General features: G+C 30.5%; 1 protein-coding gene across 6 annotated transcripts in view; it reads left to right on the top strand.

Moving 5' to 3' along the window:
- The window catches only part of LOC143243918 (cysteine protease ATG4B-like), a 47,750-nt gene extending 27,518 nt beyond the window's left edge, over positions 1-20,232 (top strand). For 4 of the 6 annotated variants that reach the window (XM_076487711.1, XM_076487708.1, XM_076487710.1 and 1 more), the window contains 6 exons: positions 5,169-5,446; positions 5,851-5,929; positions 7,659-7,798; positions 9,370-9,426; positions 12,148-12,238; positions 16,614-20,232. In XM_076487711.1, coding sequence (XP_076343826.1) covers positions 5,169-5,446; positions 5,851-5,929; positions 7,659-7,798; positions 9,370-9,426; positions 12,148-12,238; positions 16,614-16,672 — 704 coding nt within the window. In that variant the 3' untranslated portion in view covers positions 16,673-20,232. Of the gene's footprint in view, positions 1-5,168; positions 5,447-5,850; positions 5,930-7,658; positions 7,799-9,369; positions 9,427-10,275; positions 10,597-12,147; positions 12,239-16,613 lie in introns of those variants that run through there. The other 2 variants (XM_076487712.1, XM_076487713.1) reach the window with 2 other exon arrangements.
- Positions 20,233-20,771: the final 539 nt, after the last annotated feature.

Here is a 20,771-nt window from a genome sequence, read left to right as displayed (position 1 = left end):
TTGTTTCCATATGGATTGGAAAGAGGAAGTTGTCTTGTGTGGGCTACACGTTGGTCACAGTTTTTTGTTGTTCTCGTTTGTTTGTGTCTGATCTACCAATGTGTATCCTTTGTGACACTCAAGTCACAATATCCAATGTTTCAGTGTCATGCCATCATTAAAATTATGAGCAGCAGTATGATTTTAGACATGTCTTCTTTATGGGTTTACTTCTGATGCTGGACAGTGTCATTGGTGATGGTGACACTGTCCAACTTAATTGTGTTTATAACTTAAAAAACAAAAAACATTTTTCTAATTTATTTGTCTTTTTATCTGACTTTTAGGTAATGAATTTTTAACCCAATTTATTTATACATTTTATAGCATTTTACTTTTGTTTTTACCAGTTGTTTGGGTTCACCAGTGGCACAATGGAATAGTCTGCAGACTTGTACCACTAGAAATTGGGTTTTGATACCTGTGGTAGCCAGAACACACACACAACCCTTTGTGTAGCTCTGTGCTTAATAACAAACAACAAGAAGCAGTTGTTTGTCACAGATAGCCTAGTTGTTTAGTGGCAAGAATTGCCAACCAGACAACTCATGTCAGATGATAACATTATTGTGCACTAACACTGTTCACATCAAACATGAATTTAGGTGGATGTCACTTCAAAATTAGTGGTATGCCTGGGCTTCCACTAGAAAAATAACTCTCTTAGCCACTGTGGCTAAACATAGTAATTTTCTTTTAGCCATAGTGACAGTTGTTTAGCCACAATTTTAGGTCACCAAAAACTGTGGTGCATGACTTTTAATGTGCATAAATTTCATCCAGTAAAAAATAGTTGTAATTATGTGAAAATCTACAAGACATTAAGTTTTATATTATTTTTTTTATTCCCCAGCAATTTTCCCTGCCAAAAAAAAACAAAGCAAACAAAATAACACAGAAACAAAAAAAAATGACTTAAAATAGAATACGGTAGCATGACTAGTAAGTAGATATATCCAATGGCAGCTCTTCAGCCAAATCATTCTCAACAGAAGATGTGGTAGAAGTTGACACCTGAGGTTCCGAAGCACATTTCTTCAACAGGGAATGGTACCCACGTCTGTCTTTGTGAGTGACCCAGTATGTGATTGCAGAGTCAAAGTTAAAATGATTTAAAGGTTTGGACTGCATGGATAAGTTCAGTAACATTTCTGTCTTGGCCACAGACAGACTGCTCCTGGCATCTGTTTAGATGCTGTTGTACCTGCTAATTCTCTGCTCACAGTCAACAGATGTAACTGGAATTATTAATTCAATTGCTGCAAGCTGAGACAGATTTGGAAAAGTTTGATGGGTCTGGTGGATGTATTCCTTGTAGAAGCTCTTCATGTTTCTGTTTTTGTCAGCATCCTGTTCAATTATGTTCCTTAGTAGCAGCCATTCAGTCAGTGCCTCATCCTCATTGACGAAAGGAGAGAAGTGCTGGATGAGTTTCTTCAGATCATCGTCATCAGATACTGCTCTGCTGTGATATGGGCTAAATATTGAAAAAAATGACATGGTGTTAGTGTCTGGGAATGCTACTTGTAGTCTTGTGACCATCTCTTCAACAAATGACCCAGCAGCTGATCTGTACTTTTCATGTTGTTTATCAATATCTGTCATGGCCTCTGTAAGAAGTGTAACCACTGGCATCAGGAGCTTGTAGGAGTTCCTTCAGTGCAGTCTGTGTGTAAGGACCAGGGACGTGTACCAGTAAATGAATTGACAGAATTGACCCATCAATAATTGCTTTAGCCTGATCATAAGATAAATCAGCTCTCTGTAGAGATCTTGACAAAAGTCCAAGAATGCCAACAGCGTCAGCCAAAAAATGTGTCATCATGACAAAGCTGTAACATGACATTTGATGGACTAGACCATGTAGCAAGGGTTGGCCTGGAGTACCATATTCCATTGCTACGACCCGAAGGCAGCTTATCACAGATGCAATACAGTTGACTAGTGCTTGGTCAGAATCATTAAAAGAGAGCCATCATGTGAAGAACACTTGCTTGATTTTGTTGCTTTTCTCTCCATGCAATACTTTGCTCTCTTCCAGAACCTGACAAAACTTTGGAGAATATTTCAGGCTTTTTGTAAACTGGTTCAAAACTAAAATGTACTTCACAAGGTATGGCACCTGGTTTGCTGCCTTTTCAGCTGCCAACTGTAATCTGTGTGCCGAACAATGACTTGTTATTATCCAGGGGCATTCCTCCTTAAATTGTGTAGCAACACCTGTTATTTTCCCATCATGACATTTGCACCATCCAACCAAGTCAATATCAGACAATCCTAGATCTGCCATGACTGAGCGCATTGTGTTGTAGATAGAATCAGCCCCAGTGTTAGTCAGCTCACACACGGCAAGGAACCGACTTATAACCTCACCTAATGATGAAAGATACCTGATATAAATTATCAGTATAGAGGCGTTTCCTGCATCAGTTGCTTCATCTGCTTCAAGAGCAAAAAAGGGGAAAGTTGAAGCCCAAAAGTCTGCCTGCATTTTATCCTGAACTACATGATTTAGGGCACTGTACATTTCATCCAGAAACTTGACTGTAGGTGTATATGAAGCTCTCTGTTACACTTTATGACTGAGTCTGTAGTTTCTTCAGAGAGGTAACTCCCTGTTAAAACAAATATATAACAATTTGTGTTTTTAAATAAGACCACCAATTAAAGTAATAAACAAAGATATTTGGAAGAGTTGGCTAGCTACTTAATTTTTGATATTTTTAAAATGTTTCACTTTTAGAAAATTGTCAAATTGCCTTTTGTTTTAAGAACATACTGTAGAAAACAAAGTATCTTATTAATACTAGAATGAAGAATATTCTTACATTGAATACTTGTAGTGAAAGGAAGGAATGATACTTCACAGTTGGGATGGCTTCCTTTGCTTGTACAAGTAATATGGCCATCTGTACCTGAATGCCACCTTTACACCCCACATACACATTCACAGCAGCAATTGACATGTCCTTCTTCAAAGCTTGTGATGCTACTGCACTGTGATGATCTTCTGACCATGCATGCTTCACCAAGTCATCTTTTTTTAGGCTTAGCAGCAGTTTTCCTAGTGGTAGCATAAATATTTGTCTTTTTGTTGTCCCTGCGTAATTTGCAATGAAATGTATTTTGTTGGGAAACATGTTCCAGCCAAGAAAACTGTGAAAACAAAGTTTCTTTAACAACTTTTAAATTTTTTTTTCGCACGGACAGTCTGATCACTGCTGGAAGCTTCAGTTTCTTCAGTGCTGTCTTTTCTTTTGGAAGTGGATTTCCCACCATCAGTTGATGTTGTTGTTTCGACTTTCTTTTGAAAAAACTTTATATCTAACTGTTTAGACATATTTTTTATTTGATCTAGGAGTTGTCATGATCTGTCAAACACATGTCAAATGAAACTTGGGATTTCCACTTTGATACAGACCATATGTTGGTTTGACGAAAGTCAGGTTTTCTCTGATTACTATTTGTGTACCACGGGCAGAATCAAACATGTAGCATAAGAAATGAAAATAAAAGAAATCATTAGCACAGCTGAGTAATAATTTTTTTAATTTAATTTGCTAGTTGTCATATCCCTGAAATCATAAAAATACATATATAAAGAAAATATAGATTACAGTCAATGGCAGCTTTTAAAGAAGTTTCTTGTTTCTTCAACTTGCTGGGAGGCATCTCTGGTCATTTGTCATCATTAATGACAGGGATGGTAATAAAAACCATGAAAGCTGTTCAAGACTGAAACATGAGCAGAATAAATAAAGGAAAACCATCCAAGACCGAAAAATTATCTTTTGCACTATGGCAAAACCAACACTAGATTTTTTAGCCACAGACTGTTTCTTTTCCCCAGTGGCAATGTGGCTAATGGCTAGCAGAAGCCTAGCATGCAAATCTCATAGGCAAATTTACAAGAAAGATAGCATTAGTTTGTGTATATAGGAGTATCTATGTGAAATACATTTTCAGAATAGGAAAATATTAACTTATTTATTGGTTCTTGTATCAGAAGATCAAATAATTACTACTTGCATTAACATCTAACATCTTTACATGTTCACACTTATGTTAAAAGAATCTTAGAGAAATGAAGCTGTGTTCCAACTGTTGTTAGTTTTATATTAAATCATTTAACAACCATCATAATAGATGTTCAGCTTAAAAACAACCTGAAAATGACATTTTTAGTGTTAAACAACTTACATTATTCACACATTTACATTATGTTTGTAATTAAGCAGATGACATTTTCACCACATTTCTGTGGAAAACTAAGTTAAAATACAAAGATCTGATACTTATTTGAGTTTAAAAATATTTTTTTGATATCTTATTGAATAAATAATTGGTAGCAACATAGCTTCTCCTAATCAATAGGTTTTATTATTTTATAACCTTTATATATCTACTTAAAGTTCAGCTAGATATGGCAACTCTGGTAAATAATTATTTCAGGTATTGTAATTTGGTATTTTAACATTAATTTATTCATACATTAACTATTATTTGTCTCCATTAAGTAAAATGTCCATACTGAGAGCTCCAGATAATGACGTACAGCCATTAGGTTTCACTGTAGTGTTGAAGAGATGGTAAAATACTGATTGTGTGAGACAACCCTAAGCGTGATGTTTAGTTTTTGATGGTGCAATCAGTTCTCTTGAGTTCATTAATTTTATTTTTATGAATTACAAGGTGTAACTATTTGCATGAACAGAATTACCTACCAAGCTTAAAATTACTTGTCATTTTGTGAAAGGGTTGCCTTGAAATTTTTACCATCTTAAGCTAAATACAAAAATTAAAGTAACTGTCTAAAAATGCTTCAAGATTAATTTGTTCGTGAAGAAATATATGAAATAAATAAATTCAAATATTTTCTTTAAGTTTTATTATTAACTTTACCTACATGAAATTGATTTTTATTTTGTTCTGATCATGATAATATGATGTTCTATTCAACCAACATTAATCGTGTATATTTCTTTCTGTTGCATTTAAGCCATGTTAAGTTGGTATGAAGTGCAAGATTAACAGAAGTAGCGGAAGTCTATTAGATATAAATGATTCCATAAAACTATTCTTTGCATTATAAAAAATGAAAATGAATGTTTACCAACATTTCTTTCTAGGAAAATTGTGCAGAAGACCAACTTCAAGTCAACAAATGAACAAACCCTGCAATAATCTTAGCTCAACTTCCATGAGAAATAGAGGGGGAATTAACAGTAAGATAAACCAAGAAAAGGGTATTTATTTTCAGCATCCAACACTTGGCTCTCGGTTATCTAACGAACAAGTTCAGTCTTCTTGTGCTAACTCATCTTCACTGTGGAGACCTCTACTTTTATTCATACCCCTTAGACTAGGACTAACTGAGATCAACCATATGTACATAAGAGGTTTAAAAGTAATTATGCATGTTATTTGTTATATTTAGCATTTTCTACTTGTTTAATTTGTATTTCTTTGTGGTGAATTGTATATTTTAGCTAAGATTCACTTTGTTATATAAAGGGGAACCAGAAGTTCATTCTAAAGTTTACTACATTAGAGAAAGTTAGTGTCATAATTTGTCACATAATGATTGATAATTTTCGTATGTGAATTTATTATAGTATAATTAATGTATAAAAATTGTATCTATCTTAATTGTTTTCAGTTTAATATGCTATGTTATCTGCACTAGTAGATCAAAGATGAAAATTATTTTGAATTTTTTGTGTTAGTCTTTCACAATGATTATTGAAGTAAATTAAGAAACTACAGATAATTCCATGGTAACATGAAATGTTACTTTGTATCTCCGTACAGACTACGTTTAAACTGAGGCAATCTGTAGGAATAATAGGAGGACGTCCCAACCATGCTCTTTACTTTATTGGCATTGTAGGTAAGTGATGTTCATTTATAGTGAGATGCAGAACATTTTCTACTATCCAGACTTATAGTTATTCTATTGTTATGACTTTAGTGTGATGCTGATTTTAGTACTTACAGGTAAGACTACTTTATTTATATACAAAAATAGAGTTGTTTTAACTTAAAACTTTAGTATATTTTCACTGATTGCATTAATAAAATTCTTCATATCACAGATTTGCATCTTAAACTATCAGTTAAATAGGAATCATTCCATTTTTACAAGTATTTTTAAGGTAACTGTAGATGAATGTCAATGGCCTTACAATATTTTACCAGCATATTTTTGGTAATTGCTTGTAAAATTAATAATATATATCATGTTATCACCTAATAATTTAAAATTTAAGCCTAAGTGAACAACAATGGATTTTTCTTTCTTTCTTTCATGTAGATATGAAAATTTCCATTGCACTAAATAGATTTTTTACTTTAGATTTTAAAGCATATATGAAGTCTTCATAAGCACAAATGGATTTTGAAAGAAATGTTCATGTTAGGGCAGAAGTGAAAGAATTCTTTCTAAAAATGTCTCCACTCACAATATATAAACTGTTACTATCACATTGTTATTAGAATCTGCTCCATATAGGGAAAAATAATTTAATCTAAGAGACTATTTGACACAATATTCATTGCCAGCATATAAAAAGTACAGTTGTATAGATGTACATTTAATTGCACTTTAGAACAAAAAGACCTTCTGCTTCTTTGGCTAAACATTTTTTATTTGAAGTTACCAAAACTGCAATAATAAATGTGTTAATAGTGTATGAAATATATATATATATATATATATATCACTTAAAGGTAGTAAATTATTTGTTTTATACAAAGAATTTGAACTGTGTACTATATTTGTGTTAACTCATTGAAACTGTTGTTTTGTTTTTTATCAGCAGGTAAGTTTACAACCTTGTAGTTTTAAAGTATGGAATATAGAGTACTAATGGGCCATTGTAATAAAATAACATCAGAAAGAAATAAAAGAAAAAAGGAATTTAACCCTTTTTAAAGATCAGAGCACTTTTAAAGTGTCTATTGAACAGCTGCATATGTGAAATTTCCAAATTAAGAAAGGTAATACTTGAAACTCTGTTTCAACAATTTTTTACCAGAAATATTAGACTTGATATTTTTCTGTTTTGTATGATTTAGTGTAATTTGTAAACAGCTTAGATATCTCGCCTGATAATAATACTTAGTTATTTTTATTATAATATTTATGCTCATCCCAAATCAGTGTGCAAGTGTCTGCAAGTACATTTAATTTTTTCTGATTGTTCTTGTTTAGTGAAAGGTTCAGTTACATCAGCTGTCTTATTCTTATCTCCATCTAAGCTACACATTAATAAATTCTTAAAAGGATTAAATCTCAATTGCTGGGCTTGACCTAGTGATTAGTGTACCATACTATAAATCAAGAGTCCATGGTTTGCATCACACTATGTAAAATCATTCTTTGTGCTTTGGGATTGTGTGTGAATTATAAAAGTAGGAGTCTGGTCTTATTTTCTAAGCAGAATAACTCAAGACATAATGGTGATTTCTGTCAATTAGTTGATTCTCCTCTAGTAGGGGCAATATAGCTTTTATGTAGCTTTTCATAAACCACCTAATCAACTATTTAAGCTGACTGTATCAGTGTTGTTCTTAACTGTTTATTTTGCTTATTCCTTATGAAGATGTTTATTACATAGGAGATGAATTAGTGTTTCTTGACCCCCACACGACCCAACCAACAACTGTTCTTAATGCTGATTTTCCTGACGATGACAGCTACCACTGTTGCTATGCTAGTAGGATGAACTTCACTGAATTGAATCCTTCCATTGCATTGGTATGTTTTGTTTTTCAAATACTTTATCTCATACTTCTTAAATGAAAAACATTTTTTAAAAGCATCAATTCTCTATATGTTGGTCTTATCTTGCTGTTTACTGTTGATGAAACATAAACCTACTTTTTTATACTAATGGTTCTACTACATTACGTAATTTATGTAATAAAATACTGTGCCCAGTAATAACTTGTAAAAAGCAAACAATGCCATATTATTTATTTGGCTTTCTGACTGTGCATAGGAGCCATTAAAAATCCATCTAAGCTTATTTGGGTGATTCCCGTGAGAAGAAGTTAAAACTGGATGATGAAATAGACAATTTTCTGTAAAGGAAACAACATAGTGTAATATGTTATTTAATAGATCAGAAGTTTGGTTTTCTATTGGTTAAAGATAACATATAATGTAAAAGAAACTTGGCTATTTATGAAAGAGAGGATGTTTATAGCTCTCTAAACAAACAAGATTGAAGTCTATAAAAATTATGCTTTGCGTGAGTAATATTTATAGTATGAATTCCACATTTCTTGGTAAATAAATCAAAAAAGAAGACTGACAGAACCAAATGTCATAATTTTCTTACTTGGGGAAACTGAGGATTATTTTAAATATTTCCTTATAAAATTAAAACTTGTATTAACTACATTTTCATACCAATTTTATTTTAATCATGAACCATTGTAGTGGTTTATAATAGGAATTGCAAGGAAATGCATGCAACTCTAAGAGGTTAACATTTCTTATAACTGTTATCACATTTATATCTTTGTTCTATACGTACCTTTTTGGCATAAGCTAAATCTGTCACCAACGACTCTAGATTGTGATTTGCTAGTTCTCAAGGCTAACTTGTATTGGACATCCATTTTATGTAACATCGACATTCATGTCTATATATTTTATTACAGTCTCTAAACATAACTGTTTATTCTCCTATAGAAGAATAGTGAACCAATCAAATGTCTTGTGTTTTGGAAATCATTTGAAAATCATTGTGTTTACATTGAAGGATTGATATTAGATATCCCAACATTTACTCTTTTTTAGTTTTCTTTAATTTTTTTAATATGTTAATTTCATTAGTTGTTAACTTTAGTTGTACGGCTTGTATTTTTTAGTTTGTAAATTCTTTCTTGGACAAAATCATTAAAATAGTTTTTTCCTTTTATTTAAGTTGAGAAACAACTAAATAAATAGATATGGTATAAGAATGGTTGAGATGCTAATACAGATTACAAAAAGAAAGACTTACTACTTGAATGTTTTTGAATAGTTTTCTCCATTTTGTTTTATTCTCATGAAAAAGAATAGTGAACTATCTGAAAGTGCTCAAACTTTGGTGTGTGTGATCCTGTGTTGCTGATTCTCTTATTTAAAAATTCTAATATATATATATACACATATTATTTCTCTTAAAGTATCCTATTCTTGATTCTTTAATGAAATAATTTTTTGTATTTAGTTACATTTATCTAAAGATATTCTACTATAATTTTCTGTAAAAATAATCACCCATAAGTTTAGTCTTGCAATATAATATTGTGCAATATATTTTGTTCTGAATTTAGTGTTTCTACTTTCGAAATGAAGCAGATTTTGATTTGTGGTGTAATCATGTTTATAAGGTAAGTACTGACTCCAACTTTGCCTTTTTTTTATCATAACTTTCTATGAATTTGATTTTTGTTTTCCTGTCATTTTCAGATTTAAATATTTATCTATACAAATGCTACTGCAAAAACTAATTTACATGCTATTTGAGTGACTTGGAAAAATTAATATTGGATGTTACTCATTCTGTGGCACATATGTAATTGTACAAATATTATTAAAGTACCTTCTGAAAAGAATATTTTATTTCAAAAGGTTAATATTTTTTGGAATCAAAACTTGTGTAATAAAAATGTGTTTAAAAGTTGAGAATCTTCTAATAGGACTAATGTGATTAAAAGTTTAAATTCTAAAAGAATTGTACACCTTTAGTGTTTTGTGTGTTTCACTTGACCATTTTTGGATGGTTATTGAATCAAGTTAGATGTGTAATCCAGCTACTCTGTGTTAAACTAGAACATATACAATAGATAGTCATATTTGAGATTAACTTTGATTATTTTATGTAATTTACAATGCAACTAGCAGTTGATAAAAACTGCTGTTGCATATGAAATGTCACATTCTTAAAGGAAAATGTGAAGCAAGTACATCTTATTGTCTTTTAAATTATTTAATCAAAATAAGCTCCTTTAGATTCAATACAACTTTGCCAGCAAGTTATAAGTTTATAAATGCCATCTTTAAAGAGTTGGACATCCTTTAATACAATAGTCTTCAAAGATACTTTAGTTGATGTTTGGTTTGTAAACGTTTTCCTTTTTAAAAAATTTCCAAATCTTTTGAAAAAGAGATAATCTGTGTTGGAAATATTTGGTAAATATGGTGGATGAGTTAATGTTTCATATCAAAATTTTGTCTAGGTTTTAGACAGTGACATGTGAGACGAGGTCAAGCATTGTCATGAAACAGTACGGGTCCGCTGTGGTTGACTATTGCAGGATGTTTTCGTGACAACTTCTGAAGCATAATTCCAAGTTCACAGTAACATGTCTCTACTGTGATTGTTTCTCCATTGTTTAAGAATGAATAATGGATCACAGTTGCTGACAGTCATCACACACTGATCATAAACTTGTTAGGGTGAATAGCTGGTTTTGGTGCTTCTTCATAGCAAGCCACTGTTTGAATTATCGTTGATCGTTGTCAAGAATTCAGTTTTCATCACAGGTGACAATTCTATGGAGAAACGGGTGTTGTTATTTTTTTGCAAATAAGGATTGAGGAACCAATTTTAACTTGTTATTTGATGGTTTTCAATCAATTCCTGAGGTACCCATTTATTGAGCTTTAAGATGTCAGGAAACTGTTTAATAATGAATGTTACATTTGTCAGCAAGTTCTCTTACAGTTTGGTAGATATCTGATTCAACTACAACCTCAAATTCTTCCTTCTTAATAGCTGTCTGAGAGTGGCCTCAAGGCTCATTTAAAAAACTTATCACACCAGAGTGAAATCTTCTAAACCAATGCTGTGCTGTCACCATATGCTTTAATGATATTACAAACTGCTGTCTTCGTATTGTAACCAAGCTTAAACTCGTACACGGAAATCACAATAATATTAATTTTATCCATGGTGACAAAAATCAGTATGAATAGAATTTAGTTTACAAACTAGAATAAAGTATGACAATGTTTAGAATTGAGTGAAGAGAAATCTATTATTGGTTTCTGATCAGTTTTCAGCACATGGTTTAGGTTACATATTTTACAGACTGTCTCTGTGTGTACCTGACAATGCCTTTACAGGTGAAACTGTTGTACTCAAGAAATAAAACATGTATCTTTCACAAAACATATAGTTGATAATGTGTTCAAGGTGAATTTGTTACCAATCGACAGTGAAATGCTGCCACGTATAAGACTTGTTGCTGGAGGATTATATAAGGTCTTTATAAAGATAAGAATTCATACAGTGAGCTTTTCAAATAATGTAGAGGCAAAGCACATGATATTTCAAAGGCTTAAAGCTTCAGTGATCTCCTTGAAAGTGGAAAAACTTGCTAATAGCCTTTAAGACACCAACATATTCCAAAACACATAATTAACAGCAGTGTCTTCATACATGAAATGAAGGCAATTGCTACAAAAGAGAATAATGCTTTGACACACAAAAAAAGCTATCATGATACATGCATATCTTAGTACTGTTGACAAGATAATAATTAAGGATTTGAGGCTGATTAAGGCTTATAAGCTACAAGTTAACATGTTCCAGCTACGCCTTGAAAATAGTGCTGTTTCTTGGGGAAAGATGGTCAAAGAAATTGAAATTACAGTAATATTCTTCAACACATGCCTATCACATCCTAAGATGCAACTCCAATAAACCTTTGGGCCTTTGTTCTGCTTTAATATGGTCTTGGTAGCCAAAATTTACATACAGTATTAGAAAATCAAGATGTTTGGGCTATGATTAGCCCTGCCATTTATTACAAAATCTTAACATATAAGGGACATAGTGTTGAATAATAGAACATAATCACAGCACTTAAGTTGACCTTTTAAAGCATAGTTAACATAAACAGTATAAAAACTAATTTTAATTTTTATAACTTTAGTTTATTTTCATGTTCTTTTGCATTCCACTTGCTTATGTAAATGAGCCACACTTATTACAAATGCATGTATAAAAAACTTAATTTACTTAAACATGATTCACAAAAGAATGTGTATGAGTGTACTTGAACACCATCCAAGGAAGACTGTTCTTATAATTCCTTTTCTAACAGTTTTTGATAGTCAATGAGAAAATACCTTTATTTGAACTAAGTAAAGAAAGACCACCCCACTGGCCAACATTAGAATCCGAAGAAGCTGCAGGTAAGCAGGTTTTGAAATTGTTTCTAAAGTATACCAATTTGTTTTAAATTATTTATTGTGCTAAATACTAAATATTTTTAGCATGCATAAATGATTTAAGCTTTTATTAAAATTTTTTCTAACTATAGCTCATCTGTGTGAAAAAAACACCTTCAAATGGTATATTTGTGTGAATTTTTATGATGCACACCATGGATCCTCAGATTCATTGTCTAACATGCTAACTATTATTCTTTTGGCTAGACTAGACCTAGTGGTTATTATGTAGGATTGTGAATTTGAGAGTCCATGGTTTGCATTTAATTATTGTAAAAAATAGTGCATAAAATAGTGACAGCCAAATCCCACTATTCAAGAGTTGACAATGAATTCTGTTGGCTTCAGACCCAGCATGGCCAGGTGGTTAAGGCACTAGACTCAATCAGAGAGTCACGAGTTTTAATTCCCATTGCACCAAACATGCTCGCCCTTTTAACCATGGAGGTGTTATAATGTGATGGTTAATCCCACTATTCATTGGTAAAAGAGTAGCCGGAGAGTTGATAGTGGGTGGGGATGACTAGCTGTTTTCCCTCTAGACTTACACTGCTAAATTAGGGACGGTTAGTGCAGATGGCCCTCATGTAGCTTTGCACAAAATTTAAAAAAAAAAATGAAACAAACAAACTGTTGACTACAGTAACTGTCTTCCTTGCTAATCTGTCAATTCGAAAATTAGTGGTGTATAGCACAGATAGCTTTGAATGGATATCTAAAATAAACAAACTAATATTCTTTTGATTTGAACTGTTGTTCCCTTCCTTTACAGTGTTTAACATCATCTTTGTTTTGTGCATTTTAATAAGTAAATTCTTTTTACTTTTCGTGTTCCTCGTGCAGCAATCTGGAAAAAAAAAATTCATTGTAATTTCCACAGACTGGTTTACTTTGTGATTTACAAACTTCCATAATTTTATCAGCCATTCAAAATTATTTACCACTCTTGTAACAATCACACAATTGTTCAACAAACAAAACATTTTTTAACAGTAAATGTTGATGCACTGAGATTTTTATCTATGGTAGAAATTACTTGATTTATTTCTTACTGAGCATATTTAGATTTGCATGACAAAAGTAATACCTCAATTTATTTATTCTTTCAGACCTGTCAGCTCTTGAGATATAGCTTTTCATATTTTTTTATATTTCCTTTCCATAGTTGGGACTTTGTGTGGTTGCCTCATTTGTCAGCTCAATGAGGTGACAGCATATGAGCTCAGAATTAAGAACTTTTTCAAGGAATATAGCATATGTAACTTTTTAGAAAGTTTATCAAATCCTCATAATTCCTGATATACACTCGTAAATAATTACCACATGTAAATTAATACATTATATGTTCTCAAATACATAGAACAATTACTTAAAAGTTTCAGCTACTTGGACTGGCCTCCCCAGTGATACATATTTTGTTTCTCATTGCTAACCAAACATTTTCTTTTATGCTAGAATAATAAAAAAAACAACTAAATTTGAGAACTGGATCATTGCTAACTGTTATATATTTATAAACAGCTGGTATGGGTAGAGGAAGCACCCTACCCATACCAGCCATTTTTAAATATATAATTTCTCTATTGCGGATCATTGCTAGCTGTGCACAAAAACTACAAGTGTGTGTGTGTGTGTGTGGATGTAAATGCTAAAAATGTATATATACACACAAAGAGGCTGAATATATTATATTAAAATGATTTTAGGGCCTCAACATACCACCATAGTATGTCTGATTACATTCTGTCTGATAATTATGTATCTTGACAATACTCCTGCAGCTGTGATATAAATCTGTACTTTTTTCCATAATCCAAAATGGATACAAGGAAAGACATTTTCTATTTTATCTGTCCAGCCTCACTTAAAACCATCAGCAACATGATCTTGTGTTTTTGTACATAACAATGTGAATACTCATTTCCTCTTCCAATGACATAAACAGATTAAGTCAGGAAAGCAGCTTGTGTGCACATGAGTTGTCACTTTTCCAGATGGAGATTCTTTTTGACTGTGTTGCATGTAGTTGCTTTGGCCATGTTATACAAGACTGCATTTTGCTTACCATGGATGGTGTATGACTTGTTGCAGATATTTTTCTGGATGGTCCTGAAATCCCAAGTTGATTTATATTACTTTCTTTTCCAATGCCATTGAGTAGGATACATCTGGTCTTGCCTCAATCTGATTAGATTAGTGTTTTGTAGTAGAAAAGGCTGTTAAACATTCCTCTTAAAAGCTATTAATTTTTAGTAGCATCACACTACCTACTATTTGATAAAACAACATCAAAATGTATTTCTTATACATGCTGTTTCATTGTAACTTTATATTTACTGTGGTTGTCATGTGACTTTCTTATTTTTGCACTCAAACTAATTTTATATGCACAAATCATCTGCATATGGCAGGCATATCTACATGTCTGACTGTTTTCATCAACTAGGAATTTGAAAACTCGAGTACAAGTAACCACAAGCGTACTATTACAAAAGTGTACATAAATAATTTTTCTTGCACAGTTGTTAATCTGGTATCTTATTCTATGCCTTAAGTAGTATGTTTAATGTAATAAACTTAAGGAGCTGAACAGTTGTTTAGCCTAGTATGTTTTATAATTAAATACTACAAACAGAAAATGATTTATAATAAGCCTGACTTTAGAAAGATATCCATTTTACCACACAAGAAAACCTAGTAGCTGCATAAAAAAATATTAACTGTAAATAAGCATAGGAATATTTCTGTGTAGTGTGTGTTTGCCACACAGCTAAGATGGACATAATACAGTGTAACATATACGTGCCACATAAGTTTGGAAATAACTTGATGTGACAAATATAATGCATCATGTGTCACACTGAACTTTGGGCATCACTTGTTATTTGTACATATTTAAGTTAATTTGTTTTATTAAATAGCAAACACAAATTCAAAGATCAAATATTAATACAGATTTTTCATATACAGATAACCCCTTTCACGTGCAGATAAATAGTATTGCACTTTTTGTGAAGGGATTAAATGTACAGCTTCTATAATGTACCTGCCAAATCATGAGTGAAACTTATTTCACTGTATTGCTGTAGCGAGTATAGTAACACAGCAGTATGTTCTTTTAGATGAATGGAAATTTTCCTCACTTGTTTAAAAGCATATAACATTAAAATAGTTTTGTTGTCTCTTTAATGGTTAATAAATGTATTCTAATATTAAAAATAACTTTTAAAACTGCCAACTCCATTAGAATTCAAACCAACCTTTTACTTGACCAACCACATGTTAAGACAAGTGCTGTGATATTATTTTCAAACTGTTTAAAAATTAATGTAGTTAAAGTATCTGCTATACTAAATTTAGTTAGGTTTGGTTTTAGGTATTGTACAACCTAAAAAACAGGGAAGTACAAAAAAGTAATTGTAAAACCTCAGCCTAGTGGTTAATGTACATGGATTGTAACTTTAGGGATTCATAGTTTTTAACCCATTTTAACCCTTTCCACTTTGAAGATTGTAGATGCATTATAAGAATGCATTAAATTCAATTACTTTGTTAGGTAAGAGAAACACAAAAGTTGTCACTTCTTGTTTATCAGTTAAAAATTAGGGATGGCTATCTGTGCATAACCCTTATGTAGCTTTCCACAACAGCTTTGGCTATTTCTAGTTAAAATTGAGTTAAAACACAACCTTTTATATTCTTTGTTTTGTTTATTTGTTAATTTACAATATTTTGTATATTGTATGTACCAATTTTGTCCTAGTTTTTGAAAAAAAGTATTTTGACAGAAGTAAACTCTGAAGTTTATTTTTAATCATGGGACAAAAATGTTGAAAAAATTGCCAACCGAATCTTTGTACTTTGCTTCTTAAACAAATTGGAAATTAAAAAATTTGTATTGAATAACAGCAAAACTTAATATTCTTTTATTTTAGGCAGTTAATATAACAAATGTATTTGACATAACTGAAAAAGAAATATTTACATGGTATACTCTTTACAAACTAAACAAACACACCATAAAAATTAAAAACTGCTTATTCTGATTTATAGGAATCAGACCTTTAATCATTTCTGATAGTCCATGAATAGAATACTTTTATATGTCACATTATTGTTGATGGTTTGATTGATTTCGTAATGACTTTTCTCAATGACTTTTTTTCTGTTTTAAAGCAATTGTTTTTGGATTAATAGTTTTTGTATTACTGAGACTTTGATATACTGCTAATAAAACTTTTATGAAGCAGTATACAGTAAGTAACTGTCTCGTATTCAATGTCACACTATTGTTGTGAATCTTACTTTTAACTTTTTATTTTTATTTGTACTTATGTAGCTTATAAAGTTTTGGAAGAGAAGAAAATAGTTTATACAGTTCATAATGGATTCCAATAGATGTGATAACTTCAAAGTATATTTTGGAAGAACAAGCACCTAGTTGTCACTAAATATTGAAATTGGAAGTATTCTTGGTTTTAAATCTTGTTTCTTTGGTTTTGGAATACAGTGTATATGTGTATTAAGTAACCTTTAAAAGCCACCATTATAATTTTTTTTACTGTTATTTGATTTACATCAGTGAAGTTGTATATCTCATGTAAGGTAATTACAACTTTTCTAAAGTAGTTATTATAATATTTTTAAGTCAATCATTATTAAGGTAATGTATGGTTCACTCTAATGTCTAACATTTAGACACTCAAGATAGCATCCAAGTACATTTAATTTTATTTTTTTAATAAATGTAACTATAGTTTAAATCTTTCATGTTTCTTGTATTTACTTCTTTACCAACAGTCACACATTATAAAATTGTACATCTGTATAGTTTTAAGAAAATGTACATACATAAACTATTTAAGCATTTGAAATAATATTTTTGACTGATGAATAAAAAAGTGACAGAACTGTATAAAATTTTATAGTTGCCTCTTAGTTAAACTCAGTTTTATAACTGTGGGTTGATTCACATAGAAAGTGTACATAATAGACACCTAATTCTTTGTGTTTTGCAAAGTTCTCATGTAATTTAAAAGGAGCATAGTAGATGTTCTTTGGATCTCAAAGTTATGTTTTATTCATTATTGAATGTTGTGCCTGACCTGAAATCTGTAATTTTAGTGATATTGAATATTGTAATATTGAAGTAAATTGCAAGAAATGTTCTGTTTTCTTGTAACTATTTGTAGTCACAGTTGTATAATAAAACTCTCTTAATGAAATGCTCATACCACATTATCCTACCAATACCTTGTTCAGGTAGCTGAATTTTCCAAGATTTTCTTCAAGAAAAGTATTAGGTCTAACAATAAGTACACCATTTTTTAATATTAATTAGCATATATTTTTATCATGAGACTCAACTGGGATGAAACCATTTACTCAAGTTTTGTGTGTAGATGTCACAATAAAGTTATGAAAAAATTGGATCATTTTTTTCTTTTTATTATGTGTAACACTTGCTACTGTTTTAGGAATTTTCATTCAGTTGAAATATTGCCTCTTTCTATATTTCATTATGATGATCTTGATCTGATACATTGGGCCCAAAACTTAACATCGTTTCTAAAATGTGAGAGTAACTCTAGTTCATTTTTGCATAATTTAATAAGTAATGAAAAATCAAAAATTAAGTTTTTTTTCAAAACTGAACCTATAGTTGGAAAATAATTGTAATTGAAAAATAGCATAAAATATATTTTAGAAAAAGTGGCTTTGTTAATCACATATCAAAAATAAAATTATTTTCTTGTAAAGTGCTTACTTTTTTCTGAATATAATCTTTATCAGAGACTGAATTTTGTTTTGTTTATTCTGCTGAATGTTAAAGCAAATGAGAAAACTTCTTAAAGATGTAATTAAAAGTTAATTTGAAGTGTTATTGCTGAGATTTAGTAAAAAAGTTCTGAAGTAATAGAATATTAACTTGTTAATGTTGAGCATTGGTACTTTTATTCAGATACATGTAATGAAATCAAGTTATTCAAGTTACAATAATTCTGATAGGATGCTTATTTTTAGAATATTTTTTTTAACTATTAAAGTAGTCATCAGCAAATAATTCAAATTTTGAGTGCACTTTGATGTTTTAACATTTAATGACTAATTAGACTTATTGTTAAAAATATACTTAGGTAACTTTCTTATTCCAAATGTAAACAAAAATTATTCAAGAGCCTATTTTTATTGTAAAAAGAAACAAGAATGTAAGTGGTATTTACAAACCCTGTTGTTTGATATTTATAGTAGTTAATGTATTTGTGGCTATGATAAAAGTTTATTAAAAATTAATTTAGACATATCAGTAAATTGTAATTTTTCATGTACAACACATTCTTGTAGATTATATAGTAAATTGAAATCCATGTGATATTTTTCACCAAGTTCTGAATTCTGTTACTAATAATTCTTGTTAAGCATTAACATTTCACTTCACTTATCTTTTATAAAGTCTTCCCTTAGGTATTGTCATAAGCTTTGGAATAGTAGTTCATAGTAATTGTGAAAAATGTACTTCTTATATAATGGTTGGTCTCTTTTAATTGAAGGTTTGGTGCTATGCAATTATAATACTAAAACACCACCAAAAGGTTTGAAGACATTTCATTAAATACTGTTTCTTTTCTCTTTTCAACTATTTAACTTTTGCATTCCTTTTATTTAAAAACCAGACATGTTAATAACAGAAACTTGTGATGTTTATGTGTAGGTTAAAGGGTAAAATGTAGTAGTGTGTTAATGTGTAGTTTAATTGGGAAGTGGAAGTGTTGGAATATTTTTGATAAATTCTGCAGGTTACTTAATACTGTTTTCAAAACTTTGTGTGTATATTCCACACAAGAAGAAATAAAAATGTTTTTGGAGTACTTTGTGAACATTAACACTAAACTAACACTACTAACATTCATAATTATACTAAAATTGACAGATTCTAGATACTGAGATTGGTAAAATTTGGTGTTTTTCATAATTGTTCATTTTATTTAAAGTTGTTAACCACGTGTGTATACAAGTTAACAAAGCCGACAAATATGTCTTAAATGGTCAAGGTTGTAATTTGTATCTATTTTTTGTAATGCATGTAATTTTGTCTTTTCAATTTATCATTTAAGAATCAGTTTAAATATGTATAGTGTTATTTTATTGTACTTGATTCTTTCCACATTTAAATTCTTAGTACCAGACTTTCAGTTACTGAGAGTACAAGTTTTGAAGTTTTTGAAACAAGATGTATTATTTGAATATCATTTGTTTGTTAATATTGTAAAGAGTATTTATGATTTCAATATTATAACATATTAAAACCAATTATTAATGTTTAAAACATGATTTTAAATGTGAGAATTCAGTTCTCAAATGAATTGCTAAACTTGTATACAAGTTATAACTATCCAAAGTTAACTGTGAGGAAAAACGTGTTTTGAAATAAATTCAAATCATCAGTATATGTTGCCAGAAGCTGCCTCAGTTTAAAGTGAAGAAGGAATAATAATTAAAATGGTTCATGAATTTCCAAACAGCCAAGCTTTTATTATTTCAAAAAAGGAAAATGATTGGCATCAGAAATGTTTAGACGTTTAGTACAGTATATTCTGTATTATCTTTTAGTATATTTATGTTATATGAAATGTAATTCTGGATTGTCAAAGTTTATGAAATTGTAGTAATTAATTTCTAAAGAAATTGCCAATGAGAATAAACTTAGAGAAATATAACATACAATGGTATGACAAGGTGTAGTTTCTCTGATTGTTTTTCATGGAAGTAGTGTTGTGTTAGACCCCATTAACCTAGTTTTTTAAATGTAGGCTCAAGAGTTGTCTAATAATATGCAATATCTTAGCATTAGATGAGATAATTAATATTTTTGTTTTATACAGTATTTTCAAAATAAGGTGATAAAAGAAACTCGTTTGTCCAAGCTTCATGTTCTTTTTAATAAATGATGAAAACTTTGTCTTGTGATGGTTGCACATTATTTTTATGTGAGTCTAATAAGTGAAGTTGTGTTAATGATTGAACAAGTGGGTATATACCATGAAAAGGGTGAACTAATATGTCTGGAAAATATACATGCCAGTTCATTAGTTTATTTACCATAGCTGTTTTTAACAGTGATGTTTTCAAGAAGGGCTACAGACAACTTCATATAAATATTTTTTATTCTGCTTGATGTTTTAGCTACAGCTCTTTTTGATGGTCTGAGTGTCACAGTTTATAAACTGATTTTAAATTATCTTAAATATAATTAATATAAAGCAAAATTCTCACACAAAACAACTTTTTTCAACCACAAGGTGTTTAAAATAATTTTAAAAACTTTGTACACTTTCTTCAGTCCAAACATATAAAAAGAAATTCAAATAAAGAATAATAAAATATCAATAAATGAATATTAATTAATTACAGGAATAAGGGTAAGTTTGATCATCAAATTGCTGACTTTTTCCATACTGTTCAGTACTAATGACAGTTCACTTACTGCATCACGTTG

The sequence above is a fragment of the Tachypleus tridentatus genome, chromosome 2 (assembly GCF_004210375.1).
Source record: "Tachypleus tridentatus isolate NWPU-2018 chromosome 2, ASM421037v1, whole genome shotgun sequence".
In the NCBI taxonomy this organism is placed as follows: domain Eukaryota; kingdom Metazoa; phylum Arthropoda; class Merostomata; order Xiphosura; family Limulidae; genus Tachypleus; species Tachypleus tridentatus.
Note: the sequence above shows the minus strand (reverse complement) of the source record. Positions and strands in the feature narration are given on the sequence as shown.